Below are 24,498 nucleotides of genomic sequence, written 5' to 3'. Positions count from 1 at the left end.
GTAAAGTGAGTCCAACTGTGCTGTCAACAGGTGTGTCAGTGGGAAACAAAGCAGTTCCCTTAACTTCTCCATTAAATACTTCAGTTATGTTTGACCTTGCCAACTCTCTGCAGGCAGCTATGGAAGGAAGTGGAGGTAAATGTTTTTGAAAATTTCTCTCGCTGAACTTATTCTCTCCGGTTGACTTGCCATTTGGTAGATGAAAGGATTTGAGTTTTGCATGCACACCATTTCTACCACTTGGTCCTAAATGTAAGAATATAGAACAGTACAGCAAAGGAACAGACCGTTCCGGTTTTGCCGTACCACCTCATTTGACTTGCTGCAGGTGCCAGGTCTCAATCTCTATATAAATTGTTTCATATACAAATTATCTGTTGGGAATGAATGGACACTTTATCAATATTGCCCAACGAGACATGACTGCCAATTTTATACAAACTTGGGTTTTGTTCTGGTTCTGCTCATCATTATTTGCTATAAGATTTTTTTAAATCCACTCAATCTCAATTTCTACTTGTGGGCAATTGTACTATTACATTTATCTCTTGGTGAAAACAAAGAGAAATTGTGGAAAGAATCCACAAAAATTAATGTCCAGTAGTAAGTGCCAAAGCTAAATTTCATGTTGTAATCAATGTAAGTTTAGTGGTAGTAGGGAGAAGAACTTTGCGTAGCAAATGATCGATTTTATTTATTTATCACATTCAAAGTTAATAGTTGTCAGCTAAGTTGCATGGGATGGGGAAAATACAATCATAAATGGGCAGCACTATGGCACAGCGGTGGAGTTGCTGCCTTACAGCACCAGAAATCCAGGTTATATCCTGACCACGGGTGCTGTCTGTACGGAGTTTGTACATTCTCTCTGTGGCCACGTGGGCTTTTTCTCCGGGTGCTCCAGTTTCCTCCCACTCTCCAAAGATGTACATGTTTGTAGGCTAATTGGCTTGGTAAAGTTGTAAATTGTCCCTCGTGTGTAGGATAGTGTTAGTGTGTGGGGATCGCTGGTCGGCACGGCACAGTGGCCCAAAGGGCCTGTTTTCGCATTGTATCTCTAAAATAAACTTTTAAAAAATTAATGTTTACAAAAGTGTTGACTCGCAGTTATATTATTTAGTAATGACATCTGTCGTGACATTAGTTTAAATTCCAGAAAGTTGGAATAAAACAATATTGCTGGAAATACTCCACAGGCCAGGTATCACTCGTGGAGTGAGAAGCACTTAACATCTCACATTGTTTAAGAAGGAACTGCAGATAAGGGAAAATCGAAGGTAGACAAAAATGCTGGAGAGACTCAGTGGGTGATGGAGCATCCATAGATGCTGCCTCACCCGCTGAGTCTTTCCAGCATTTTTGTCTACCTAACATCTCACATTAATCTATTCGAGTTAATAGGAATTTTAAATAGAAATTATTTGAGACCTTTCGAAGAAACTACAATATTGTTTTGTCCTTTTGCAGAGATTGAACTCAGTAAGCTGGATGAAAAATTGATTCAGGTACTGGCTTGGCAAAGAATTCAGCAGCTGTTTCCTCCCAAAGCATCCTCTTTACCATCAGTACTTAGCACCTCGAAAACCCAGACAAATGCTGCAACCACGCAGACTGAAGGTATGCATTCAATTGTATATATTGCACCAATGTCTCTTGTTTCAGCCCATCTGTAGCTCGGTCTCAGTTGCGCGTCTTATCTCTGATTCAGTGAGGCTCTTCAGGGTACCACACTGGCCTCTCATCTTCCTAAACACCAGCACCCCTGAAACATGGTGGTCAGAACTTATTAGAGTCATACAGTCATACAGCGTGCAAACAGGCCTTTCCACCCAACTTGACCACACAGCCCAACAAGTCCCAGCTACACTAGTCCCACCTGCCCACGTTTGGCCCATATCTCTTCAAGCCTTTCCTGTCCATGTAACTTATTCTGCACCAGTTCCCATTCTAACATATTCCCTCTGGTCACTGAACTAAAATAGTTCCTGCGTTCAAATGTTTTATCTTTGCGTTTCAAAGTTTTATTGCTCCAGATCTCTCATCTTCTCCAGTTCCATTCCGTTGCCTCTCCTTAGCAAGCGGCCAACTGTCAAAGTTTAATTTAGAGATACAACATGGAAACAGGCACTTCGGCCCACCGAGTCCACACTGGTTCTATGTTATCCCACTTTCTGAGTCACCCCCTCAGGGGGAATTTGCAGATGTCGATTAACCCACAAACCTGCAAGTCTTTGGGATGTGGGGAGAAAGCGAAGCACCCGGAGTCACAGGGAGAACGTGCAAACTCCACACAGACAGCACCCGAGATTGGGATTGAACCTGGGTCTCTGGTGCTACCAGCCGCGCCACTGTGCCGCCCACTGTCTTTCCCCATTCTCCCTCCGCCCCGTCATTTGTAACCATGTCCTCTGCCACTTGTTTGCCATGTTCTGGGACGGTCCAGCAGAAATGCCTCCCATCTCCAGGCCTACGTCCAACTTTAAGATACTCCATACCAAACTATATTGTTCCCTTTATGTTTCTAGATTACCTTCATAAACTTGTTAAAATTATTTGGAAACTCTTCCGTTAAAGTGCATCGTGTCATTCAGGAATAGATTAGAATGTGATTGAAATTTGCAAAACGGCAAATGCTGGGATTGTGAAGTAAAACAAATTCTGGGAACACTGAGCAAGTCCGGCAGTATCTGTGGAAACGGTGTTAATGTTTCATCAACATACAGTAGGTGCAGTAGGCAATTCGGCCCTTCGAGCCAGCACCGCCATTCAATGTGATCATGGCTGATCATCCACAATCAGTACCCCATTCCTGCCTACTCCCCATGTCCCCTGACTCCGCTATCTTCAAGAGCCCCATCTAGCTCTCTCTCTTGAAAGTTTCCAGAGAACCTGACTCCACCGGCAGAGAATTCCACACTCACAACTCTGTGTGAAAATGTGTTTCCTCATCTCCGTTCTAAGATCAGTTCTGATGAGTAAACATTTCTCAAGAATTCTGAAATGGCTGTTTTAGGTGCATTCTGCCTCCGTGGCAGGTTTAAGAAATGGGGCAATAACCCAGAGGGTGTATTCAAATGCCATTATAGCAAATCATGAACCTGGTAAATTTGCGAGGAAATTCCATCCAGCACCAAATTGGGAGCTTTCATTCCAAACCGATCTGGCTTATGATGACACAAGAAACTGCAGCTGTTGGAATCTTGAGCAAAGCACACTGCTGGAGGAAGTCAGCGGGCCAGGCAGCATCTGCGGAGGGAATGGATAGGTGACATTTTAAGCTGGGACAGAAACATAGAAAACGGGTGTAGGAGTAGGCCATTCGGCCCTTCAAGCCAGCACCGCCATTCAATGTGATTATGGCTGATCATCCAAAATCAGTACCCCGTTCCTGCCTTCTCCCCCTATTAGATCAGTCAAAAGAAAGGTCTTGACCCGAACATTGCTTGTCCATTCCCTCCACAGACACTGACCCGCTGAGTTGTTCCAGCTCTTGTGTTTTGATCCGGTGTATATTAGACTCATTAAAACATTTTGTGTGATTTTTATCTCCCCTTTAAATGGTCCCATTTGTCATGGTACAATTTTCCTGTACATATTGGTCATGTTTTTATCAAGTCATTTAAAATTTAGTTTACTATTGCCATGTGTATTGAGGTACAGTGAAAAGCATTTTTCTGTTGCATGCTAACCTTTCAGGGAAATTACTATACATGATGACAATACTGATACGGGAGAAAGGGAATAAAAAACGCTGCTATTGAAATAAAGATTTAAAAGAGTGGAGCGATGGTGATGAATGATTGCAAGTCCACTTCTGGGATCAACACGCTAAGAGTCGCTTGGCCATCTTGCATCCAGAAGCTGCCATCTTTGATGATTATTTCAGATTACTATCTAAATGGTGTCAATTTGGGAAAGGGGGAAGTACAACGGGATCTGGGGGTCCTTGTACATCAGTCTATGAAAGTAAGCATGCAGGTACAACAGGCAGTGAAGAAAGCAAATGGCATGTTGGCCTTTATAACAAGAGGAATCGAATATAGGAGCAAAGAGGTCCTTCTGCAGTTGTACAGAGCCCTAGTGAGACCACACCTGGGGTATTGTGTGTGGTTTTGGTCCTCTAATTTGAGGAAGGACATTCTTGCTATTGAGGGAGTGCAGCGTAGGTTTACAAGGTTAATTCCCGGGATGGTGGGACTGTCATATGCTGAGAGAATGGAGCAGCTGGGCTTGTACACTCTGGAGTTTAGAAGGATGAGAGGGCATCTCATTGAAACATATAAGATTGTTAAGGGCTTGGACACACTAGAGGCAGGAAACATGTTCCCGATGTTGGGGGAGTCCAGAACCAGGGGCCACAGTTTAAGAATAAGGAGTAAGCCATTTAGAACGGAGACGAGGAAACACTTTTTCTCACAGAGAGTGGTGAGTCTGTGCAATTCTCTGCCTCAGAGGGCGGTGGAGGTAGGTTAGAAACATAGAAATTAGGTGCAGGAGTAGGCCATTCGGCCCTTCGAGCCTGCACCGCCATTCAATATGATCATGGCTGATCATCCAACTCAGTATCCCGTACCTGCCTTCTCTCCATACCCTCTGATCCCCTTAGCCACAAGGGCCACATCTAACTCCCTCTTAAATATAGCCAATGAACTGGCCTCGACTACCCTCTGTGGCAGAGAGTTCCAGAGATTTCACTGTGAAAAAAGTTCTTCTCATCTCGGTTTTAAAGGATTTCCCCCTTATCCTTAAGCTGTGACCCCTTGTCCTGGACCTCCCCAACATCGGGAGCAATCTTCCTGCATCTAGCCTGTCCAACCTCTTAAGAATTTTGTAAGTTTCTATAAGATCCCCTCTCAATCTCCTAAATTCTAGAGAGTATAAACCAAGTCTATCCAGTCTTTCTTCATAAGACAGTCCTGACATCCCAGGAATCAGTCTGGTGAACCTTCTCTGCACTCCCTCTATGGCAATAATGTCCTTCCTCAGATTTGGAGACCAAAACTGTACGCAATACTCCAGGTGTGGTCTCACCAAGACCCTGTACAACTGCAGTAGAACCTCCATGCTCCTATACTCAAATCCTTTTGCTATGAAAGCTAACATACCATTCGCTTTCTTCACTGCCTGCTGCACCTGCATGCCTACTTTCAATGAATGGTGTACCATGACACCCAGGTCTCGCTGCATCTCCACTTTTCCTAGTCGGCCACCATTTAGATAATAGTCTGCTTTCCTGTTTTTGCCACCAAAATGGATAACCTCACATTTATTCACATTATACTGCATCTGCCAAACATTTGCCCACTCACCCAGCCTATCCAAGTCACCTTGCAGTCTCCTAGCATCCTCCTCACAGCTAACACTGCCCCCCAGCTTAGTGTCATCCGCAAACTTGGAGATATTGCCTTCAATTCCCTCATCCAGATCATTAATATATATTGTAAATAGCTGGGGTCCCAGCACTGAGCCTTGCGGTACCCCACTAGTCACTGCCTGCCATTGTGAAAAGGACCCGTTTACTCCTACTCTTTGCTTCCTGTTTGTCAGCCAGTTCTCTATCCACATCAATACTGAACCCCCAATGCCGTGTGCTTTAAGTTTGTATACTAATCTCTTATGTGGGACCTTGTCGAAAGCCTTCTGGAAGCCCAGATACACCACACCCACTGGTTCTCCCCTATCCACGCTACTAGTTACATCCTCGAAAAATTCTATAAGATTCGTCAGACATGATTTACCTTTTGTAAATCCATGCTGACTTTGTCCAATGATTTCACCACTTTCCAAATGTGCTGCTATCCCATCTTTAATAACTGACTCTAGCAGTTTCCCCACTACCGATGTCAGACTAACTGGTCTGTAATTCCCCGTTTTCTCTCTCCCTCCCTTCTTAAAAAGTGGGGTTACGTTTGCTACCCGCCAATCCTCAGGAACTACTCCAGAATCTAAAGAGTTTTGAAAGATTATTACTAATGCATCCACTATTTCTGGAGCTACTTCCTTAAGTACTCTGGGATGCAGCCTATCTGGCCCTGGGGATTTATCGGCTTTTAATCCATTCAATTTACCCAACACCACTTCCCGGCTAACCTGGATTTCACTCAATTCCTCCAACTCCTTTGACCCGCGGTCCCCTGCTATTTCCGGCAGATTATTTATGTCTTCCTTAGTGAAGACGGAACCAAAGTAGTTATTCAATTGGTCCGCCATATCCTTGTTCCCCATGATCAACTCACCTGTTTCTGACTGCAAGGGACCTACATTTGTTTTAACTAATCTCTTTCTTTTCACATATCTATAAAAACTTTTGCAGTCAGTTTTTATGTTCCCTGCCAGTTTTCTTTCATAATCTATTTTTCCTTTCCTAATTAAGCCCTTTGTCCTCCTCTGCTGGTCTCTGAATTTCTCCCAGTCCTCCGGTATGCTGCTTTTTCTGGCTAATTTGTACGCATCATCCTTCGCTTTGATACTATCCCTGATTTCTCTTGTTATCCACGGATGCACTACCTTCCCTGATTTATTCTTTTGCCAAACTAGGATGAACAATTTTTGTAGTTCATCCATGCAGTCTTTAAATGACTTCCATTGCATATCCACCGTCAACCCTTTTAGAATTAATTGCCAGTCAATCTTGGCCAATTCACGTCTCATACCCTCAAAGTTACCTTTCTTTAAGTTCAGAACCATTGTTTCTGAATTAACAATGTCACTCTCCATCCTAATGAAGAACTCAACCATATTATGGTCACTCTTGCCCAAGGGGGCACGTACAACAAGACTGCTAACTAACCCTTCCTCATTACTCAATACCCAGTCTAAAATAGCCAACTCTCTCGTTGGTTCCTCTACATGTTGATTTAGATAACTATCCCGCATACATTCCAAGAAATCCTCTTCCTCAGCACCCCTGACAATTCTCTGGATGCTTTCAAGAAAGAGCTAGATAGGGCGCTTAAAAATAGTGGAGTCGGGATATGGGGAGAAGGCAGGAACGGGGTACTGATTGGGGATGATCAGCCATGATCACATTGAATGGCGATGCTGGCTCGAAGGGTCGAATGGCCTACTCCTGCACCTATTGTCTATTGTCTATGATTTGTCAGTCACTATATATTGAAATTATTAACTTGTTCACTTAAATTTCAATTATATTTTGAATTGAGTGTTTCCTGTTCAACTCCAAACCAACGCTGCAGCTTTTAACCTTAAGTTTTTTTTAACTTTATAGTTCCAGTGAAAGAAGTTCAGGCACGAGCTGTGTTTTATCCCCTAACGGGTAAAGGTCAAGCTGTTAGTATGTGCTACCGAACACTTTATATAGGAACAGGTGAGCAAAACCCATCCGTTAAATAGCGAACTGAACGTGATATGATGTGCAAGTGGTTGATACTTACAGTGCATCTTTTTCTGTGCTGATTTCTCCTGTTTACCAGCATGGTTTCAGAAATTGTATAGAGAGGACCTGCTGATGCTGGTACATACCGAAGATAGACGCAAAGTGCTGGAGTAACTCAGCGGGTCGGGCAGCATATCTGGAGAGAAGGGATGGGTGACCTTTCGAGTCACGTCCCTTCTTCAGACTGGAATCTGAGGAAGGGTCCCCACCCGAAACGTGACCCATCCATTTTCTTCAGAGATGCTACCTGACCCGCTGAGTTACTCCAGCATTTTGTGTCTTATCTTTTTGTTTGAAAAATTGTTTGATATCTATAAATCTCTTTTAATTTATATTTTTTTAAAGCTTAATTGTGGCTACCCCATCCCTCCCTCCAAAGCTGATTTTAGTTTAGAAATGCAGCGCGGACACTGGCCCTTTGGCCCACCATGTCCGCCGCGACCAGCCATCCCGATACACTAGCACTATCCTACACACACTGGGGACAGTTTACAATTGTTACCAAAGCCAATTAACCCACAAACCTCTACGTCTTTGGAGTCTGGGAGGAAACCCACGCACCCGGACAAAACCCACGCATTCACAGGAAGAACGTAGTAACTTCGTACAGACAGCAACCGTAGTCAGAATCAAACCCAGGTCTCTGGTGCAGTTAGGCAGCAACTCTACTGTTGTGCCGTCCTACCTTAATTCTGATTTAACTTGGAAAGATGAATGTTTGAAAGATAAATATGTCATATTCAGATGACTATGTGTCAAGTTGAAGGGCGGTACAGCTGGTATGCTGCTGCCGTCTCACAATGGGTTCGATCCTGGCCTCGGGTGCTGTCTGTGTGGAGTTTGTACGTTCTCCGCCTGACTGCGTGGGTTTCCTCTGGGTGCTCCAGTTTCCTCCCACATCCCAAGGACGTGTGGGTTTATAGGTTAAGTGTCCTCTGTAAATTGCCCCTTATCGGTAGGGAATGGGTGAGAAAGTGGGATGACATAGAATGGTGGGGCCTCGCGGTCGGTGAGCGTGAGAGGGGAGGGGAAGACGATGGGGTCCCGGCGTAGGGGAACCGCCGTGACGAAAAATGGGTACCCAACATGGGGGATGGGGGGGGGGGGCACTCTAGTTTAGAGTCCTCTGCCCAGCGAATAAGTTTGCTTGTTCATTAGTTCCAGTGAACGCACTGTGCACACGGCAGCCAGTCAACATTCACTTGTCTTTTTATTTTTGTTTTCACTTTTAATTTCAAGTTTTTGTGTACCTTGTGTGTTGTGACTGTCGACAGACCAATTTCCCTCGGGGGATGAATAAAGTTTTATCGTATCTTATTGTAACTAGTGTGAACAGATAATCGATAGTTAGCACGGACTTGGTGGGCCGAAGGGCCCTCTTCTAGGAAACGAAACTGAATATTTTGTGATTTATTAGTTACAACCAAACTGGTTTATTAGGCATTCAAAGCAGAACCCATAAATAGTATATTCTTTCCGAAAAAGCCAGAAACAAAGCACAGCTTCACCTGATGTTATTCGACTGATATTGAACAGATAGGTGGCTGGAGAAACGAATCTGTCAGATCAGCTTGCGTTTCCGGTCATTTAGTTTGAGCAGATGTAGTTAGACTGGTTTACCAAATTCACCCAAACAAATTAGTAGAATTTAATAAATGTTTAAGAAAGAACTGCAGATGCTGGAAAAATCGAAGGTAGACAAAAATGCTGGAGGAACTCGGCGGGTGAGGCGGCATCTATGGAGAGAAGGAATAGGTGACGTTTCGGGTCGAGACCCGAAAAGTCACCTATTCCTTCTCTCCATAGATGCCGCCTCACCCGCCGAGTTCCTCCAGCATTTTTGTCTACCTTAGAATTTAATAAATGATTATGTTTAGCTGTGTGTACTGTGATTACGGGCCTGCTCAGCTGCTGCAAGTAAGATTTTAATTGTTCCATTGTTGGCATATAGGACAATTAAGCACTCGTGACTCTTGAAGCACATCTGGCATGCATGCAACTGAGGAGTTGATTTCCTGTAGCATATAAAATAAACGTAACATACTCCCTTTCTGATTTGAGCGCTCTCTTTCTGTCTTTCTGCTTGCGCACTCTCCCTGTTACGTATTTGTACATTCCTTTCTCATTTCTGATCTTTTTCCGTCTGACCCGTGGCGCACTAAGTCTTGCCTGTAGCTGCCTTCGTCTTTTAATGTAGTTGAGTGATACAGCACGGAAACAGGCCCTTCGGCCCACCAAGTCCGCACTGACCTGCGATCCCCGCATATTAACACTACCCGACACACATTGGGGAAAATTTTACATTTACACCAAGCCATTTAACCTACAAACCTGTACGTCTTTGGAGTGTGGGAGAAAATCGACGATCTCTGAGAAATCGCACGCAGATCACGTGCAAACGCTGTACAGGCAAGCACCCATAGGATTGAACCCAGGTCTCTGGTTCTGTAAGGCAGTAGTTCTACTACCATGCCACCCATTTTCTTGGCTTTTCATATTATTATGTGCGGTGCTCTCACTTTCTCAGTCTCCCTGTCTGCAACCATCTCAAATTTTCTCTCTCTCTACCCTACTTAAGGTCATGTGATAGGAGTAGAATTAGGCAAAGAATTCCACAGATTCACCACCCTCTGACTAAAGAAATTTCTCTTCATCTCCTTCCTAAAAGAATGTCCTTCAATTCTAAGGCTATGACCTCTAGTCCTAGACTCTCCCACTAGTGGAAACATCCTCTCCACATCCACTCTATCCAAGTCTTTCACTATTCTGTATGCTTCAATGAGGTCCCCCCTCATTCTTCTAAACTCCAGTGAGTACAGGCCCAGTGCCGACAATCGCCCAACACAAGTTAACTTACTCATTCCTGGGATCATTCTTATAAACCTCCTCTGGACCCTCTCCGGAGCCAGCACATCCTTCCTCAGACATGGTGCCCAAAATTGCTCACAATATTCCAAATGCGGCCTGACCAGCGCCTTGTAGAGCCGCAACATTCCATTCCATACTTCTCTATGCAACCCTCACACTAACTAACTGGTCTACAACTGTCTTGCTCTCAGTCTCTGTTACATCATTCCATGGTTATATTTCTCACCTTTGCTCTCTTTGTTGCTCTCCAGTTGTATTTTCTGCCTCATGTATTTGTGATGTACGCTGCGAGCTGCTTGTATATCATTGATTTTATGGTGTACTGATTTTTATGATTTTTGTTTTCCGATGTACCGACATAGTACATTGCGTTCTTTGAATGGATCAAGCTTATTCCTGGGAATGCGCGTTCCTTAATATTTCGAGGGCAGGCGGGAAAATGCAGACAGACTATTGGAACTGAAATTTGCTTTCTTGTTTCTGTTCAGGTGCCGACATGGATGTGTGCCTTACAAATTATGGTTATTGTAATTATGTTTCAGGCAAACATGCCTGCATATTCTATGATGAGGTAAGGTTCCAATCCTCTCCTTGAAAGCAAAATACTTCACTTTACAGTGCATGTGGGAGGGAACTGCAGGTGCAGGTTTACACTGGAAATAGACACAAAATGCTGGAGTAATTCAGCGGGTCAGGCAGCATCTCTGGATAGAAGGAATGGGTGTCGTTTCGGGTCTGATGAAGGGTTTTGGCCAGAAACATCACCCATTCCTTCAATCGAGAGATGCTGTCTGTCCCGCTGAGTTACTCCAGCATTTTGTGTCTATCTTCACTTTTACCGTCCTCTTTACTGAGACTTGGAAAGCTAGAAAGTCCTATCTAAGCGCGTCCCATTTACCCGGTTTGATCCCTTGTCCCTCTAAATGTTTCCTAACCATAAACAAAAAAAATGTTTTTATTGCAAACAATAGTTTAATTGTTCCATTTTCAGTACCGATGACTTAATCTAAATGCAGATCATTTTACATATTTGCTGTAGTTTCTTCACTTTGAAATATAATAACTATAATAAAATTTAATAACTCTGCCATTTAACCTATTTATGATTAAAAAATTGTAGATTTGTGTTAGATGAGAAATCGTGGGCAAAGCCCCTCTGAGCATTCTGAAACAAGGGACATAGTTGGTGTGCATTCTAAAATCATAAAAGGGAGAAGCTAGAATGTTTACGATAAAAAATCTTGAATGGTAAGGGTGTCAAGGGTTGTAGGGAGAAGGCAGGAGAATGGGGTTGATGGGGAGAGTTAGATCAGCCATGATTGTAGGACTGAGTAGAGGCAAAGGGCCGAACGGTCTAATTCTTCTCCTATGCCTCATGAATGTATTGGGGTATGAAATGTATATATTTCTGACGTCAAGCCAATTAATTACCAGAGAAAAATGTCAAAGGAGAATGACAGTGAGGGTCTTGCACTTGTACATGTATCGTGGGTAGGTTGTCTTCAGCCGCTGAGATGACTTCATATCCATGGCAGTGGAATTGCACAAGGTAGCATTGATTTTGTTTAGATATAAGTAGAATGACTTTGAAAGAAATGGGATTAGTGGAGAGATTATGTAGAAGGGAATTTTACATGTTACACCTGTACCCTGAATCTGCCTTACTAGGGGCTCAGCTCAGATAAGAACAGACGCTAAATTAAAAACATCTTGTAGATCAGTGGTGGGTTTCTCAAACAAATCAGCCTTAACAGTACACATTGGGAAACACTCTGAGAACACCCAAATTGTTTCAAAGATTCACAGCACACACACCTGTTCATATTCATCTCAGCACAATGGTTACATGTGGATTCTACATTTCTGAAAGAATTCATCATTGATCAATGTCTCTGTAACCTTTCGTCTTTGTCTTTCCCCAGAGGTAACTTTAACCTAGTGTTTCCTGTTATTTCAAAAACCCCTCTCCCATATATCTAATAAATGGGCACAACCAAAGATATTATTTCCTGGGTAGACACAAAATGCTGGAGTAACTCAGCGGGACAGGCAGCATCTCTGGAGAGAAGGGAATGGGTGATGTTTCGGCACGAGACCCTTCTTTTATTTCCTGAGCAGTTTTATTACCCTCAACTTAGTTGCCAACTTGTAATGTTTATTTCAACTAAACTAGCTGTGCTGTGAAGCCTAAACCCCACGATAAATCTATTTATTGCCTCACTACATCCTTAGGTTCCCAATGTTGGCCATTTTCCCATCATGCGTCCCCTGTATGTAAAGTCTTGGGTTAAACAGATTATAAACTACTCGCCTTCCTTATCATTTTCAAAATTGCCGACGACAGTGTAAATGGGCGTCTGCTCAGCGCAGACTAACTGGGCCAAAGGGCCTGTTTCCATGCCGTATGGTTAGAAGAAACTTGGAGTAAGGGGGAGAAAAATTTACTGAACCATCATCAGTGGCTTCTCCTGTTGTTGCATTTTAGCTGACGTGTGAAATTGTTGTTTGATTTTTTTTTTGGGGGGGGGGGGGGGTCTGCCTGATCAATAGTTTTGGGTGTAGATTAACCCATAAAAATCCACGGGTGACTGCTCCAGAACTATTGAACACTTATTTTTTTGTTTGTCAACAATTGCTATTAACACAATGTTTAAAAGTTTGGGACGACTTGCTGACGATTTAAAATTGTGGTACATTATCTGATTTTAGAACACAAAACACTATGAATTGCTGAACTACAGTGAACATGGGACGACTGTTGACAACGTGCTCTATTCATGTGACTTCTCTGAGAAAACTACACCCACTCCACCAAGCAGTATTGTTGCCAAAGTTCAAAGTGTAATAAGTAAGCATTTACTTTTCACATTTCCCAAAGTTAGGTTGATGAGTAATTCTCACTACTTGTTCTGTACTTTTGTCATGATATAAAATAATTCAGCGCAGCGCAGCTGGTAGAGTTGCTGCCTCACAGCGCCAGAGACCCGGGTTCGATACTTGTCAGATTCCGATTCAGATCAGATTCAATTTTAATTGTCATTGTCAGTGTACAGTACAGAGACAACGAAATGCATTTAGCATCTCCCTGGAAGAGCGACATAGCAAATGATTTGAATAAATAATAATAAGTGATAATAAGTGTCCGGGGGGTGGGGGGGTGATTGGCAGTCACCGAGGTACGTTGTTGAGTAGAGTGACAGCCGCCGGTCTCCGGTGCTGTCCGTGTGGAGTTTCTTCCGGGTCCGCGGATTTCCTCCAAGATCCCAAATTGGCCTCTGTAAATTGGCCCCGATATATAAGGAGTGGATGAGAAAGTGGGATAGCATAGAACTAGTGTGAACGGGGGATCGATGGGCCAAATAGACTTGGTGGGTCAAAGAAGGTAGACACAAAATGGTGGAGTAACTCAGCGGGTGAGGCAGCATCAGCTGCCTCACCCGCTGAGTTACTGCAGCATTTTGGAGAGAGGAATGGGTGACGTTTCGGGTCGAGACTCTCCTTAAGACTGATGTCAGGGGAGGGGGTGGGACAAAGATAGAATGTAGGCGGGGACAGTAAGACTAGTGGGAGAACTGGGAAGGGAGAGGGGATGGAGAGAGAAAGCAAGGGCTATCTGAAGTTGGAGAAGTCAATGTTCATACCGCTGGGGCAAACCACCCAAGCAAAATATGAGGTGCTGTTCCTCCAATTTGCGCTTTGATTGCACCAATTTGGTGGGTCAAAGAGCCTGTTTCCATGCTGCATCTCTTAAACAGAAACTAATTTCCCCTGTGACCAGTTCTCCGTTCTCCCACATTCCATCGACTTTTCTCCACCGCCACCGAACCGTAGAAATGACCGGTCTGGTGATACTCGGGGGAAAGGGAAGGAGGGAAAGAGAGGAAAGATGAGGCATTAGGGTTGTAAGGAGAGAGAGACAGACAAATGGTGTCCCTCCCACTCTTTCTCGCCAACTCTTTTACTTATCACAGCCTCCTTCCCCCCCCATCTTCCTCCACCCACACCTCTCCCATTACAATATTTCACATGGAAAATGTGTAACAAGCTATCTGATCATGGTCCAGACATTTGTCAGTGATGGATTAGATACAATCAGAGGTGTGCATGGAGGTAGAATTGGGGGAATGTTGAGATCTGAAACATGTCAGAGCAAAGTGGTGGAGCTGGTGCCTCAGAACTCCACTGACACAGGTTCAATCCTGACCTCGGGTGCTGTCTGCGTGGAGTTTGCATGCTCTCCCTGTGATTGGGTTTCCTCAGAGTGCTCCAGTTTTAGTTTAGAGATACAGCGCAGAAACAGTCTCTGCAGCCGGCTGAATCCGCACCGACCAGTGATCACCCCGTACACTAGCACTATCCTACACACATCAGGGACAATTTACAATTTTTACCGAAGCCAATTAACCTACAGACCTGTATGTCTTTGGTATGTGGGAAGAAGCCGGAGCACCCTGAGAAAACCCACGCAGGTCAGGTTTGAACCCAGTTCTCTGGCGCTTAGAGGCAGCAACTCTACCGCTGCGCCAAGTTTCTCACACATTCCAAAAAGACGTGATTTTTGAAGGCCATTATAAGTTGCTGCAAGTTAGTAAAGGAGTGAGAGGACGTTGGAAATATGGGGTGGGTAACATGGGTCAGTGGGAGAAATGGATGGTTGGTGTGGACTCTGAGGTGGGATGGGTTTCAAGAGGAGGATACAGAGTCATAGAGTGATACAGGCCCTTCGTCCCAACTCTCCCACACAGGCCAACAATATCCCAGCTACCTTAGTCCCACTTGCCTGCGCTTGGTCCATAACCCTCCAAACCTGTCCTAGCCATGTACCTGTCCAACTGTTTCATAAACTATGGGATAGTCCCAGCCTCAACTACCTCCTCTGGCAGCTTGTTCCATACACCCACCACCCTTTGTGTGAAAAAGTTACCTCTCGGATTCCTATTAAATAATTTCCCCTTCACCTTGAACCTATGTCCTCTGGTCCTCGATTCCCCTACTCTGGGTAAAAGATTCTGAGCATCTACTTGATCTATTCCTCTCATGATTTTGTACATCTCTATAAGATCTACCCTCATCCTCCTGCGCTCCATGGAATAGAGAGAGACCCAGCCTACTCAACCTCTACCAAAAGCTCACACCCTCTAGACCTGGCAACATCCTCGTAAATCTTTTCTGAACCCTTTCAAACTTGACAATATCTTCCCTATAACATGGTTCCCAGAACTGAACACAATATTCTAAATGCAGACTCACCAACATGAATGCTTGGTATAAATTCATGGATTTGAACACACTGGGAATTTTTAACTTTTATCCTTAAGGACTATTGGGCAGTACATTTCTTTTTGTGGGCCAATCAAAATTATTGGTATTCTCTCAGTTTACCACAGTTTAGTTCAGTTTAGGCTATTGTCACGTGTACCAGAAAGACAAAACATTTTTTGCAATCGAGCCGTCCACTGTATACAGATACATGATAAAGGGAATAACGTTCAGTGCAAGATAAAGTCCAGGAAAGTCTGAATAAAGATAGTCTGAGGGTCTCCAATGAGGTAGATGGTACTTCCCAGGACCGCTCTCTAGTTGTTAATAGGGTGACTGATAATAGCTGGGAAGAAACTGCTTGAATCTGCAAGTGTGCATTTTCACACTTCTGTACCTCTTGCCTGATGGGAGATGGGGGAAGAGGGTGTGACCAGGGTGAGACGTCCTCTTGATTAAGCTCACATAATTTGAAACACTGATTGACTCGCGAATAACGTTTTTAATTGCCTGACAGCCCTTTAATTGTGACTAGGAAGTATTCTGCTGTGCTTCAGGGAACAGAAGCTTAATTATGTAGGGAGGAGCTGCAGATGCTGCTTTACACTGAAGATAGACCCAAAATGGTGAAGTAACTCAGCGGGACAGGCAGCATCTCTGGAGAGAAGGAATGGGTGACATTTCAGGTCGAGACCCTTCTTCAGACCTTTAAGAAGCTTAATTACATTGCAAAGTCTCACTTGTGCCAGTAGGCCTTGGGTTCAAACTGTTAAGCTGGAGAGTGGCCCATATCTGTTCAGCTGGAGTCCTGATTGAAAGAAATAATAGCAAAGACAGAAGGAATCTCCAGCAGGGTGACTGACTTCTCCCACTGTGCTTTTCCACTCGAGAAAACTGTAGCTGCAGGGGAGACACAAGGGGATGGCTCACTCTTCAAATTGCCAGCATCTCCTTAACTGAAGCACTTAGATTTAGTTTAGTTTAGAGATAAAGCGCAGAAACATACCCTTCGGTCAACTGAATCTGCGCAGACCAGCGATCCCCGAACGCTAACTCTATCCTACACATACTCGAGACAATTTACATTTACACCAAGCTTATATTAACCTACAAACCTCCTACGTCTTTGGAGTGTAGGATGAAATTGGAGCACCCGGAGAAACCTCACGCAGGTCACAGGGAGGACGTACAAACTCCGTACAGACGGCACCCGTAGTCAGGATGGAACCCGGGTCTCCGGTGCTGTGCGGCAGCAACTTTACCGCTGCGCCACTGTGCCGCCCCATGTGTAAATGTGCAAATAATTTCACTGGACAATATCAGGTTTTCAGAATTGACGCCACTGACTTGACTTGGAGGACACAGAACAGCACAAGAACAGGCCCCTCAGACCACGATGTCCGTGTTGAACATGATGCTAAGTTAATCTCCTCTGCCGACAGGTGATCCATATCCCTCAATCCCTTGCAAATCAATCCGTATGTGCCTCCACTGCCACCCGTGACAGCTCGTTCCAGGCACCCACCGCTCTGTGGAAACTAAACTTGTCCTGCACATCTCCTCAACTACTCCCTACGCATTAGAAGCAATTTACGGAGGCCAATTAACCTACTAGTTTTGGGGATGTGAGAGGAAACCGGAGGAAACCCACACAGTCATAGGGAGCCTTCAGATATTCTAATGGATTAAAATCTAAATGGATATCTGTTGCCTTCAGATTTTCTAATAGATTAAAGCTGATTTTGAAAGTAGGAACAAAGAATTGCAGATGCTGGTTTATACCAAAGATAGACACAAAGTGCTGGAGTAGCTCAGCGGGTTAGGCAGCATCTCTGGAGAAAAAGAGTGGTTGACGTTTCGCGTCGGGACCCTTCTTCAGAGTCTGACGCAGTGTCCCAAACTGAAACGTCACCCATCCTTTTCCTCCAGAGATACTGCCCTGACCCGCTGCGTTACTCCAGCACTTTGTGTCTATCTTTGAAGTGCAATTTTTTTTAGTTTGGTTCAGAGACACAGCGCGGAAACAGGGCACTAACACAACCCTACACATTAGGGACAATTTACATTTATATCAAGCCAATTGACCTACAAACATGTACATCTTTGGACTGTGGAAGGAAACCAGTGCCCCAAGAGAAAATCCACAGGGAGAACGTACAAACTCCGTACAGATAGCACCCGTGGTCAGGATCGAACCGGTGTCTCTGGCGCTGTGAGGCAGCAACTCGACCGCTGCTGCGTCACCGTGCCGCCCCTTGGCATTCTCGCGGGTGTAGAACATTCCAAATGTTTCCCGTCGACCTGCGCCATAATTATTTCTTGTTTTGTTTTTTGTTGCAGAATATTGCAAGAGCAGAAAGGAAGAGGAGGAGCAGGAGGAGACGGTCATGAGTTCCCAGGCCCAGGGACCGCAGGGTAAAGCGTGCAGCTGCAAGGCCAGCAGCTCCAGTTTAATCGGGGGCAGTGGCGCAGGGTGGGAAGGGACGGCGCTGCTGCATCACGGAAGCTACATCAAGCTGGGCTGCCTCCAGTTTGTCTTCAGCATCACGGAGTTTGCAATGAGGCAGCCAAAAGAGGAGGAAGGCCTCTTGCACGATGCTGACCTAGAACAGAAGCATTTGATGAAACTTCATCAAGCCCCAGTGTTACGATCCAACTCTGTTCCATGAGAGTTTCTGAAGTGTACATAGGACTAAACAGGGAACCATGAACCGAAGAAGCTGTCTTTATATTGCATGGAATGAAGTATCTTCAGCATTTTTAAATTTTTTTTTTTTGCCCTCCCCCTCCTCCCCCTCCACCTTTTTTTTTGCTCAGATTTTGTGAGCAGTTGCACATAGAATTTGTATAATGACTTCTCTTTTAAATATGTAACTTGTCATAGTTGTAAATGTTGACTGAATGAGAAGACGCAGCAGAGGTCCTGTTCAAAGGTCATGGCAAAGCCCTCAGTAGAACGAACTGGAAAAAGCCTAGGATACATTCGGACTGCATCCCTAAACATGTACAAATAATCAAAGACTTGTTATATTTTGTGCCAGTGACGATAGTTTTTATAAATATGTGCAAAGTTTTCATAAAAGGATATGTTTATCTACTCTGATCATTGTTTTATTTAAATGCATCTGGGAGTCCCTATGAGCCAGGTGTTTTTCCGCTACTTTTGCACTACGAGTAGCTGCTGTGAACTGATTGAAGAGGAAAGAAATCTTTCAAATATCAATGGTATTTTATTTGACTGAGAAGGAGAAGTGTTAAAAGTAGAGTCTGTGTCAATGCTCCTTTAATGGTGCAGGTGGTTTTTAAATGTCTAACACGCTAAAAACTTGTGGTATGGCACCAGTTGCCGTTGTGTTGTATTGTAGTGTAAAAGTTTGTCGTAAGCTTGTTAAGGTCCTTTTTCACACAGTAGTTCAAATGTAAATAGTTAATGTATTGTTTCAGATTTTACAACAGACACTTTCATGTATTCTGTATATAAAAATTTGACTCCAAGTTCCTGTCTCTGCCTGTCTATTATGACTGTAAATACATCAGATTTTTTTAAAGAAAAACTTTTGTTGCAGTTGAATATTTTAACACTGATCATTCATCACCCATTTTCTTCCATGTCTTATAGGTGGTGTGAAATGAGCGTATTCCTCTTCCTCAATTGTGTAAGTGGTGTACCTGTCTTTGTCACGTCTTTGCTTTTCCATTCCGATCGATGTTGTTATAGTTTGATTTTCATGATTGTGGCTCGACGAACTTTCAAAATGACTTTGGGGGCTCTAACTATTTCAGATTCTATTTATTTCTCAGTAAACAGGAAGGTCTTGTCATCGGATTTCAATGGCCGTGGATGTTCCCGACTGGTGGGCCTTTGTGATTCTGTTTTGCAATAATTGTTCAGATTTCATGCAAGTTTAAAAGCTATAGTAAACAGAGAGGAAAATATCCTGAAATTTTTGAGCCACTTGATATCATTTGGCAGCAAAAGTACTTAGTTACTGCATGACTGCTTCGGGTTATGTTGGCATTAAGACTGTGGGGGAAAGTCCCAGAGTGAAGCAAAATATAGATTGAAGCCATTTTAACGAGATTTCCATTCTTGATATGGATTGACAAAGCTGTACCAGTTGTTGAAACCAATTCTAAGCCATGGATTAAAAAAAATATTGACCACATCTAGATCTGCCCTCGTGCCAGCATCTGGAACTTAGTATTCAATTGTCTCAAGAAGGGTCCCGACCAGAAACGTTGCCTGTCCATTCCCCCCAGATGCTGTCTGACCCGCTGAGGGACCCTTGCATTTGCTCAGGATTCAAACATCTACAGTTTCTTGTGTCTTCATTTTACGCTTCAATTAATATGATAGCCAGCAAGCTGATTTGAGGCCCACAAAATGAAAAGCTGAAGACCGCAAGCATACGATCGGCAATTATTAATAATTTACAGTCTACATCTTGATTGCCATTACTTGAGCTCCTCGAGAAACTGAGGGGAATGATGAATTGCTGCTGCCATGACTACAGGTAAACAAACTTTTCAATCATTAGCACTCAGTTTAGTTTAGACAGTGAACTTCGGCCCAACTAGTCCTCGGCGACCAGCGATCCCCGCACATTAGCTCTTCCTTACACACACTTGGGATAATTTACACATACTAAGCCAATTAACCTACAAACCTGCATGTCTTTGGAGTGTGGGAAGAAACCGATGATCTCGGAGAAAACACACGGGGTCACGGGGAGAACGTACAAATTGTACAGACAGCATCCGTAGTCAGGATCAAACCCGGGTAAAGAGGACATGTAAGGCATGGTTGCCTTCATTGGTCAGGGCATTGAGTGCAATCGTCAGGAAGTCAAGATGCAGCTCCACAAGACCATGGTTGGGCTGCAGTTGGAGTATTGCATGTGGTTCTAGTCACCCCATTACAGGGAGCATGTGGAAACATTGGGGCAATAGATAGACACAACAACCTGGAGTAACTCAATGGGTCAAGCAGCATATCTGGAGAAAAGGAATGGGTGATGTTTCGGGCCGAGCCAGGATTAGAATGTATTAGCTACAGGGAGAGGTTGGTCAGACTTGGATTGGTTTCTCCAAAACGCCTGAGGTTGCGGTGGGGGAGGGACACGATGGAAGTGTATAAAATCAGAGGCATATTTAGGGATGGCAGAACTTTTTTTCCCCAGGTTGGAAATATAAAATACAAGAGGGCATAGCTTTAAGGTGAGAGGGGCAAGTTTTTATTACAGAGGATGATGGGTGCCTGGAACGCACAGCCAGGGCTGACAGTGGAGGCAGGTACAATAGTGGTGTTTCAGAAACTAAGAGATATATATGGAAAGGCAGGGATTGAAGGGATCTTGATGTGCAGGCAGATAATAGTTGGTCTTGGCATCAAGTTCGGCACAGACACGGTGGACTGAAGGGCCCGTTCCTATGCTGTATTGTTCTTTTGCTCATTAGCCGTTTTATTTTCTACTAAACAGGTGCCCAGTTTCAAATAAGTATCATGGAAAGTAAATATCACAGGTCTTAAAGCAATATTATAGACAATAGGTGCAGGAGTAGGCCATTCGGCCCTTCGAGCCAGCACCGCCATTCAATGTGATCATGGCTGATCATCCCCAATCAGTACCCCGTTCCTGCCTTCTCCCCATATCCCCTGACTCTGCTATTTTTAAGAGCCCTATCTAGCTCTCTCTTGAAAGCATCCAGAGAACCTGCCTCCACCGCCCTCTTGAGGCAGAGAATTCCACAGACTCACCACTCTCTGTGAGAAAAAGTGTTTCCTCGTCTCCGTTCTAAATGGCTTACTCCTTATTCTTAAACTGTGGCCCCTAGTTTAAGGACTCCCCCAACATCATGAACATTGGTAATATCGGGAATATTCCTCCGGTATTTTAAACAACTTGAAAGCGATTATTCACTGGAAGGGTTTAACACTGAGATGCTATTGAAATGATATAATTGCTATAGGAAGAATGCCAGTAAACTGGAAAGAGCAGAAATTTACGAGGATGTTGCCAGGTCCTGAGGGCCTGAGCCACAGAGAGAGATTGGCCAGGCTAGGACATTATTCCTTGGAGTGCAGGAGGATGAGGGGTGATCTTATAGAGATGTATAAGATTATGAGGTGGAAAGAGATGGTGAATGCCAAATCTTTTACCTGTAGTAGGGGAATCAAGAACCAGAGGACATGGGTTTAAAGTGAGGGGAAAGATTTATTAGGAACCCGCGGGGCAATTTTTGATTACACAGTGTGGTGGGAATATGCAACGAGCTGCCAGAGGAGGTAGTTGAGCAGGTACTATAACAACATTTAAAATACATTTGTACCGTAAACGAGAGGAAAAAAGGGGTCTATATAAGAGGGGTATGGGCCAAACATAGGCAGGTGAGACTATTGCAGATGGAGCATCTTGGTCAGCAGGAACAAATTGGGCTGTGTGACTATGGCCGTTCTTGGTCCTTGGATTTCAAATGGAATAGTTAGGAATTTTGTTAGTATTCCAGTTTGCACAGGACCAATTAGTACTAAGAGCAAAGAGGGGAATTGTCCAACAAGGAAGGAGATATTACTTAAGCAAAGTGCTGGAGGAACTCGGCAGGTCAGGCAGCATATGTGGAGGGAATGGACAGATGACATTTTGGGTTAAGACCCTTCTCCAGACCACATAGTTTAGCTGGATTCCTCCAGCACTTTGTGTTTTGCTCATGATTCCAGCATCTGCAGTTCCTTGAGACTCCCAAAATATTGCTTAGTCTGCTTCTGGAGAATGGGGTGAGTTAAAAGTGCACAATTTTTGATCAGGGAACATTAAAGACATGGTCAGACACAAAATGCTGGAGTAACTCAGCGGGTCAGGCAGCATCTCTGAAGGACATGGCTAGGTAACGTTTCGGGTCGGGACCCTTCTTCGGACATGGTGAGAAGATTTAGGTCAATTATATAAGTGGATAGATGCAAGATGGAACTAAAAAATGACAGGCAAAGCTGACAGACAAATCCAAGGTTTGCATTGTGAAAGAAATGCAGAGCAAGATAAATCAGGAAAGGGGTACTAAGGATGTCAGTTTGGGAATAATAAGGGGAATGAAGCTGGCTGCAACGAATCAGGAAATTAAAATGGAGGTGAATAGAACACGAGATTAGCTGTCATCAATAGGAATCCAAACATTGTTAAGACATTAAAGGTCACACATGGAGGAGCAGAGGGACTTGAGGGCAAAATTAGGCTATATTAATTTAGCTTATTGCCACTTGTACTGAGGTGCAGTGAAAAGGTTTTTGTTGCGTGCTTAGCAGTCAGCGGCAAGACAATACATGATTACAATCGAGCCATTCACAGTACGGATACAGGATAAAGGGAATAACATTTAGTGCAAGATAAAGTCTGTTTAAAGATAGTCTAAGGGTCTTCAATGAGGTAGATGGTAGCTCAGGATCACTCCAGTTGCTGGCAGGATGGTTTAGATGCCTGATAAAAGCTAGGAAGAAACTGTCTCTGAATCTGGAGGTGTGCGTTTTCACACTTCTGTATCTCTTGCCTGATGGGAGGGGTGAGAATCATCCTTGACTATGCTGCTGGCCTTGCCGATGCAGCGTGAGGTATAAATGGAGTCAGTGGAAGGGAGGTTGGGTTTGTGTGATGGTCTGGGCTGCGTCCACAATTCTCTGCCATTTCCTGCGGTCTTGGATGGAGCTGTTCCCAAACCGTGCTGTGATGCATCCCGATAAAATGCTTTCAACGGCACATCTGTGGAATTGTAGAATGTTAATGTGCTTAATGAAAACAGTTTTTCTTCAAGGAAGAAGGTGACTCCAAAGCAATCGTGAAGGAGGAGATGGTGAAGACACTGCATAAATTATTCATTGTATTTTCTATGTTCTTTATATGTAAAGAGCACTGAAACATTAGTAAATATTGCTCCCATACCCAATAAAGGGGAAGGATAAGCCCAGCATCTACAGGCAAGTAATTCTCACCTTCGTGCTGGGGAGAAAAATGAATTAAGGCAAAGGCACAGATTTGCTACGGGCAACTCATGTTTAACTAGCGTGGTCGGCATGTACAAGTTGGGCCGATGGGCCTGTATTGATCCTGTTTTTGTGGTGTCCATTGGAATCAGGAACAGCTTCATCCTCTGATGACAATCTGGCTTCTGAACGGTCCTTCCATAAGCTAGGGTACTGTCCGATTCACCTCTACCCCATTGCGGACATTGGACTTTGTCTCTGGAACTGATGCGCTACAATGCTGAGAACTATATTCTGCACTCTATCTTTCCCTGTGCTCTACTGATTATACTGGAGTTTGGCTTGATTGTATCTGACTTGATTCGATAGCAAACAAAACAAAGCTTTACACTGTACCTCGTTACACGTGACAATCATAACACCTATACCAGAGGGGGAGGGTGAAGAAACTAAAACACAACAATTAGTGAGGAGTAAGAATAGTGGGAAACATGGGCAACAAAACTGAAAGGGCAATGAAATATATGCCATATATTCAGTTTTTAATTTGCACTATATTAGTTATCTATTTATATCTTGTTTTTTTTAATACAATTTTCAAGAGTCAAGAGTGTTTTATTGTTATATGTCCCAGATAGAACAATGAAATTCTTACTTACAGCAGCACAACAGAATATGTAAACATAGTACTCTGTAAACAATATAATAAATGAGAAAAAAAGTTCAGTGTGTGTGAGAATATATATTATATATATATTATATATTCACACACACTGAACTTTTTTTCCTCGTTTATTATATTGTTTATTATATATATACACATTCACTTATGTATATAATATATGTATATTATATGTATAATTATATATATATATATACATACACACACACACATACACACACACATATACACACACACACACACACACACACATATATATATATGCATGCATAAGCGTCTTGACCCGAAACGTCACCCACTCCTCTCCATAGATGCTGCTGC

At 43.6% G+C, this 24,498-nt stretch overlaps 1 protein-coding gene across 1 annotated transcript in view; it reads left to right on the top strand.

Moving 5' to 3' along the window:
• phf12 (PHD finger protein 12) overlaps positions 1-19,077 on the top strand; it is a 42,429-nt gene extending 23,352 nt beyond the window's left edge. Inside the window, exons 8-13 of the mRNA XM_033046254.1 lie at positions 1-135; positions 1,468-1,617; positions 7,229-7,327; positions 10,753-10,835; positions 12,974-13,112; positions 17,864-19,077. Coding sequence (XP_032902145.1) covers positions 1-135; positions 1,468-1,617; positions 7,229-7,327; positions 10,753-10,835; positions 12,974-13,112; positions 17,864-18,192 — 935 coding nt within the window. The 3' untranslated portion in view covers positions 18,193-19,077. The remainder of the gene's footprint in view (positions 136-1,467; positions 1,618-7,228; positions 7,328-10,752; positions 10,836-12,973; positions 13,113-17,863) is intronic.
• The last annotated feature ends 5,421 nt before the right edge of the window (positions 19,078-24,498 follow it).

Source organism: Amblyraja radiata, chromosome 28, assembly GCF_010909765.2.
Source record: "Amblyraja radiata isolate CabotCenter1 chromosome 28, sAmbRad1.1.pri, whole genome shotgun sequence".
Lineage (NCBI taxonomy): Eukaryota > Metazoa > Chordata > Chondrichthyes > Rajiformes > Rajidae > Amblyraja > Amblyraja radiata.
The sequence above is the reverse complement of the archived record's forward strand: the minus strand, read 5'-3'. Positions and strand labels throughout refer to the sequence as shown.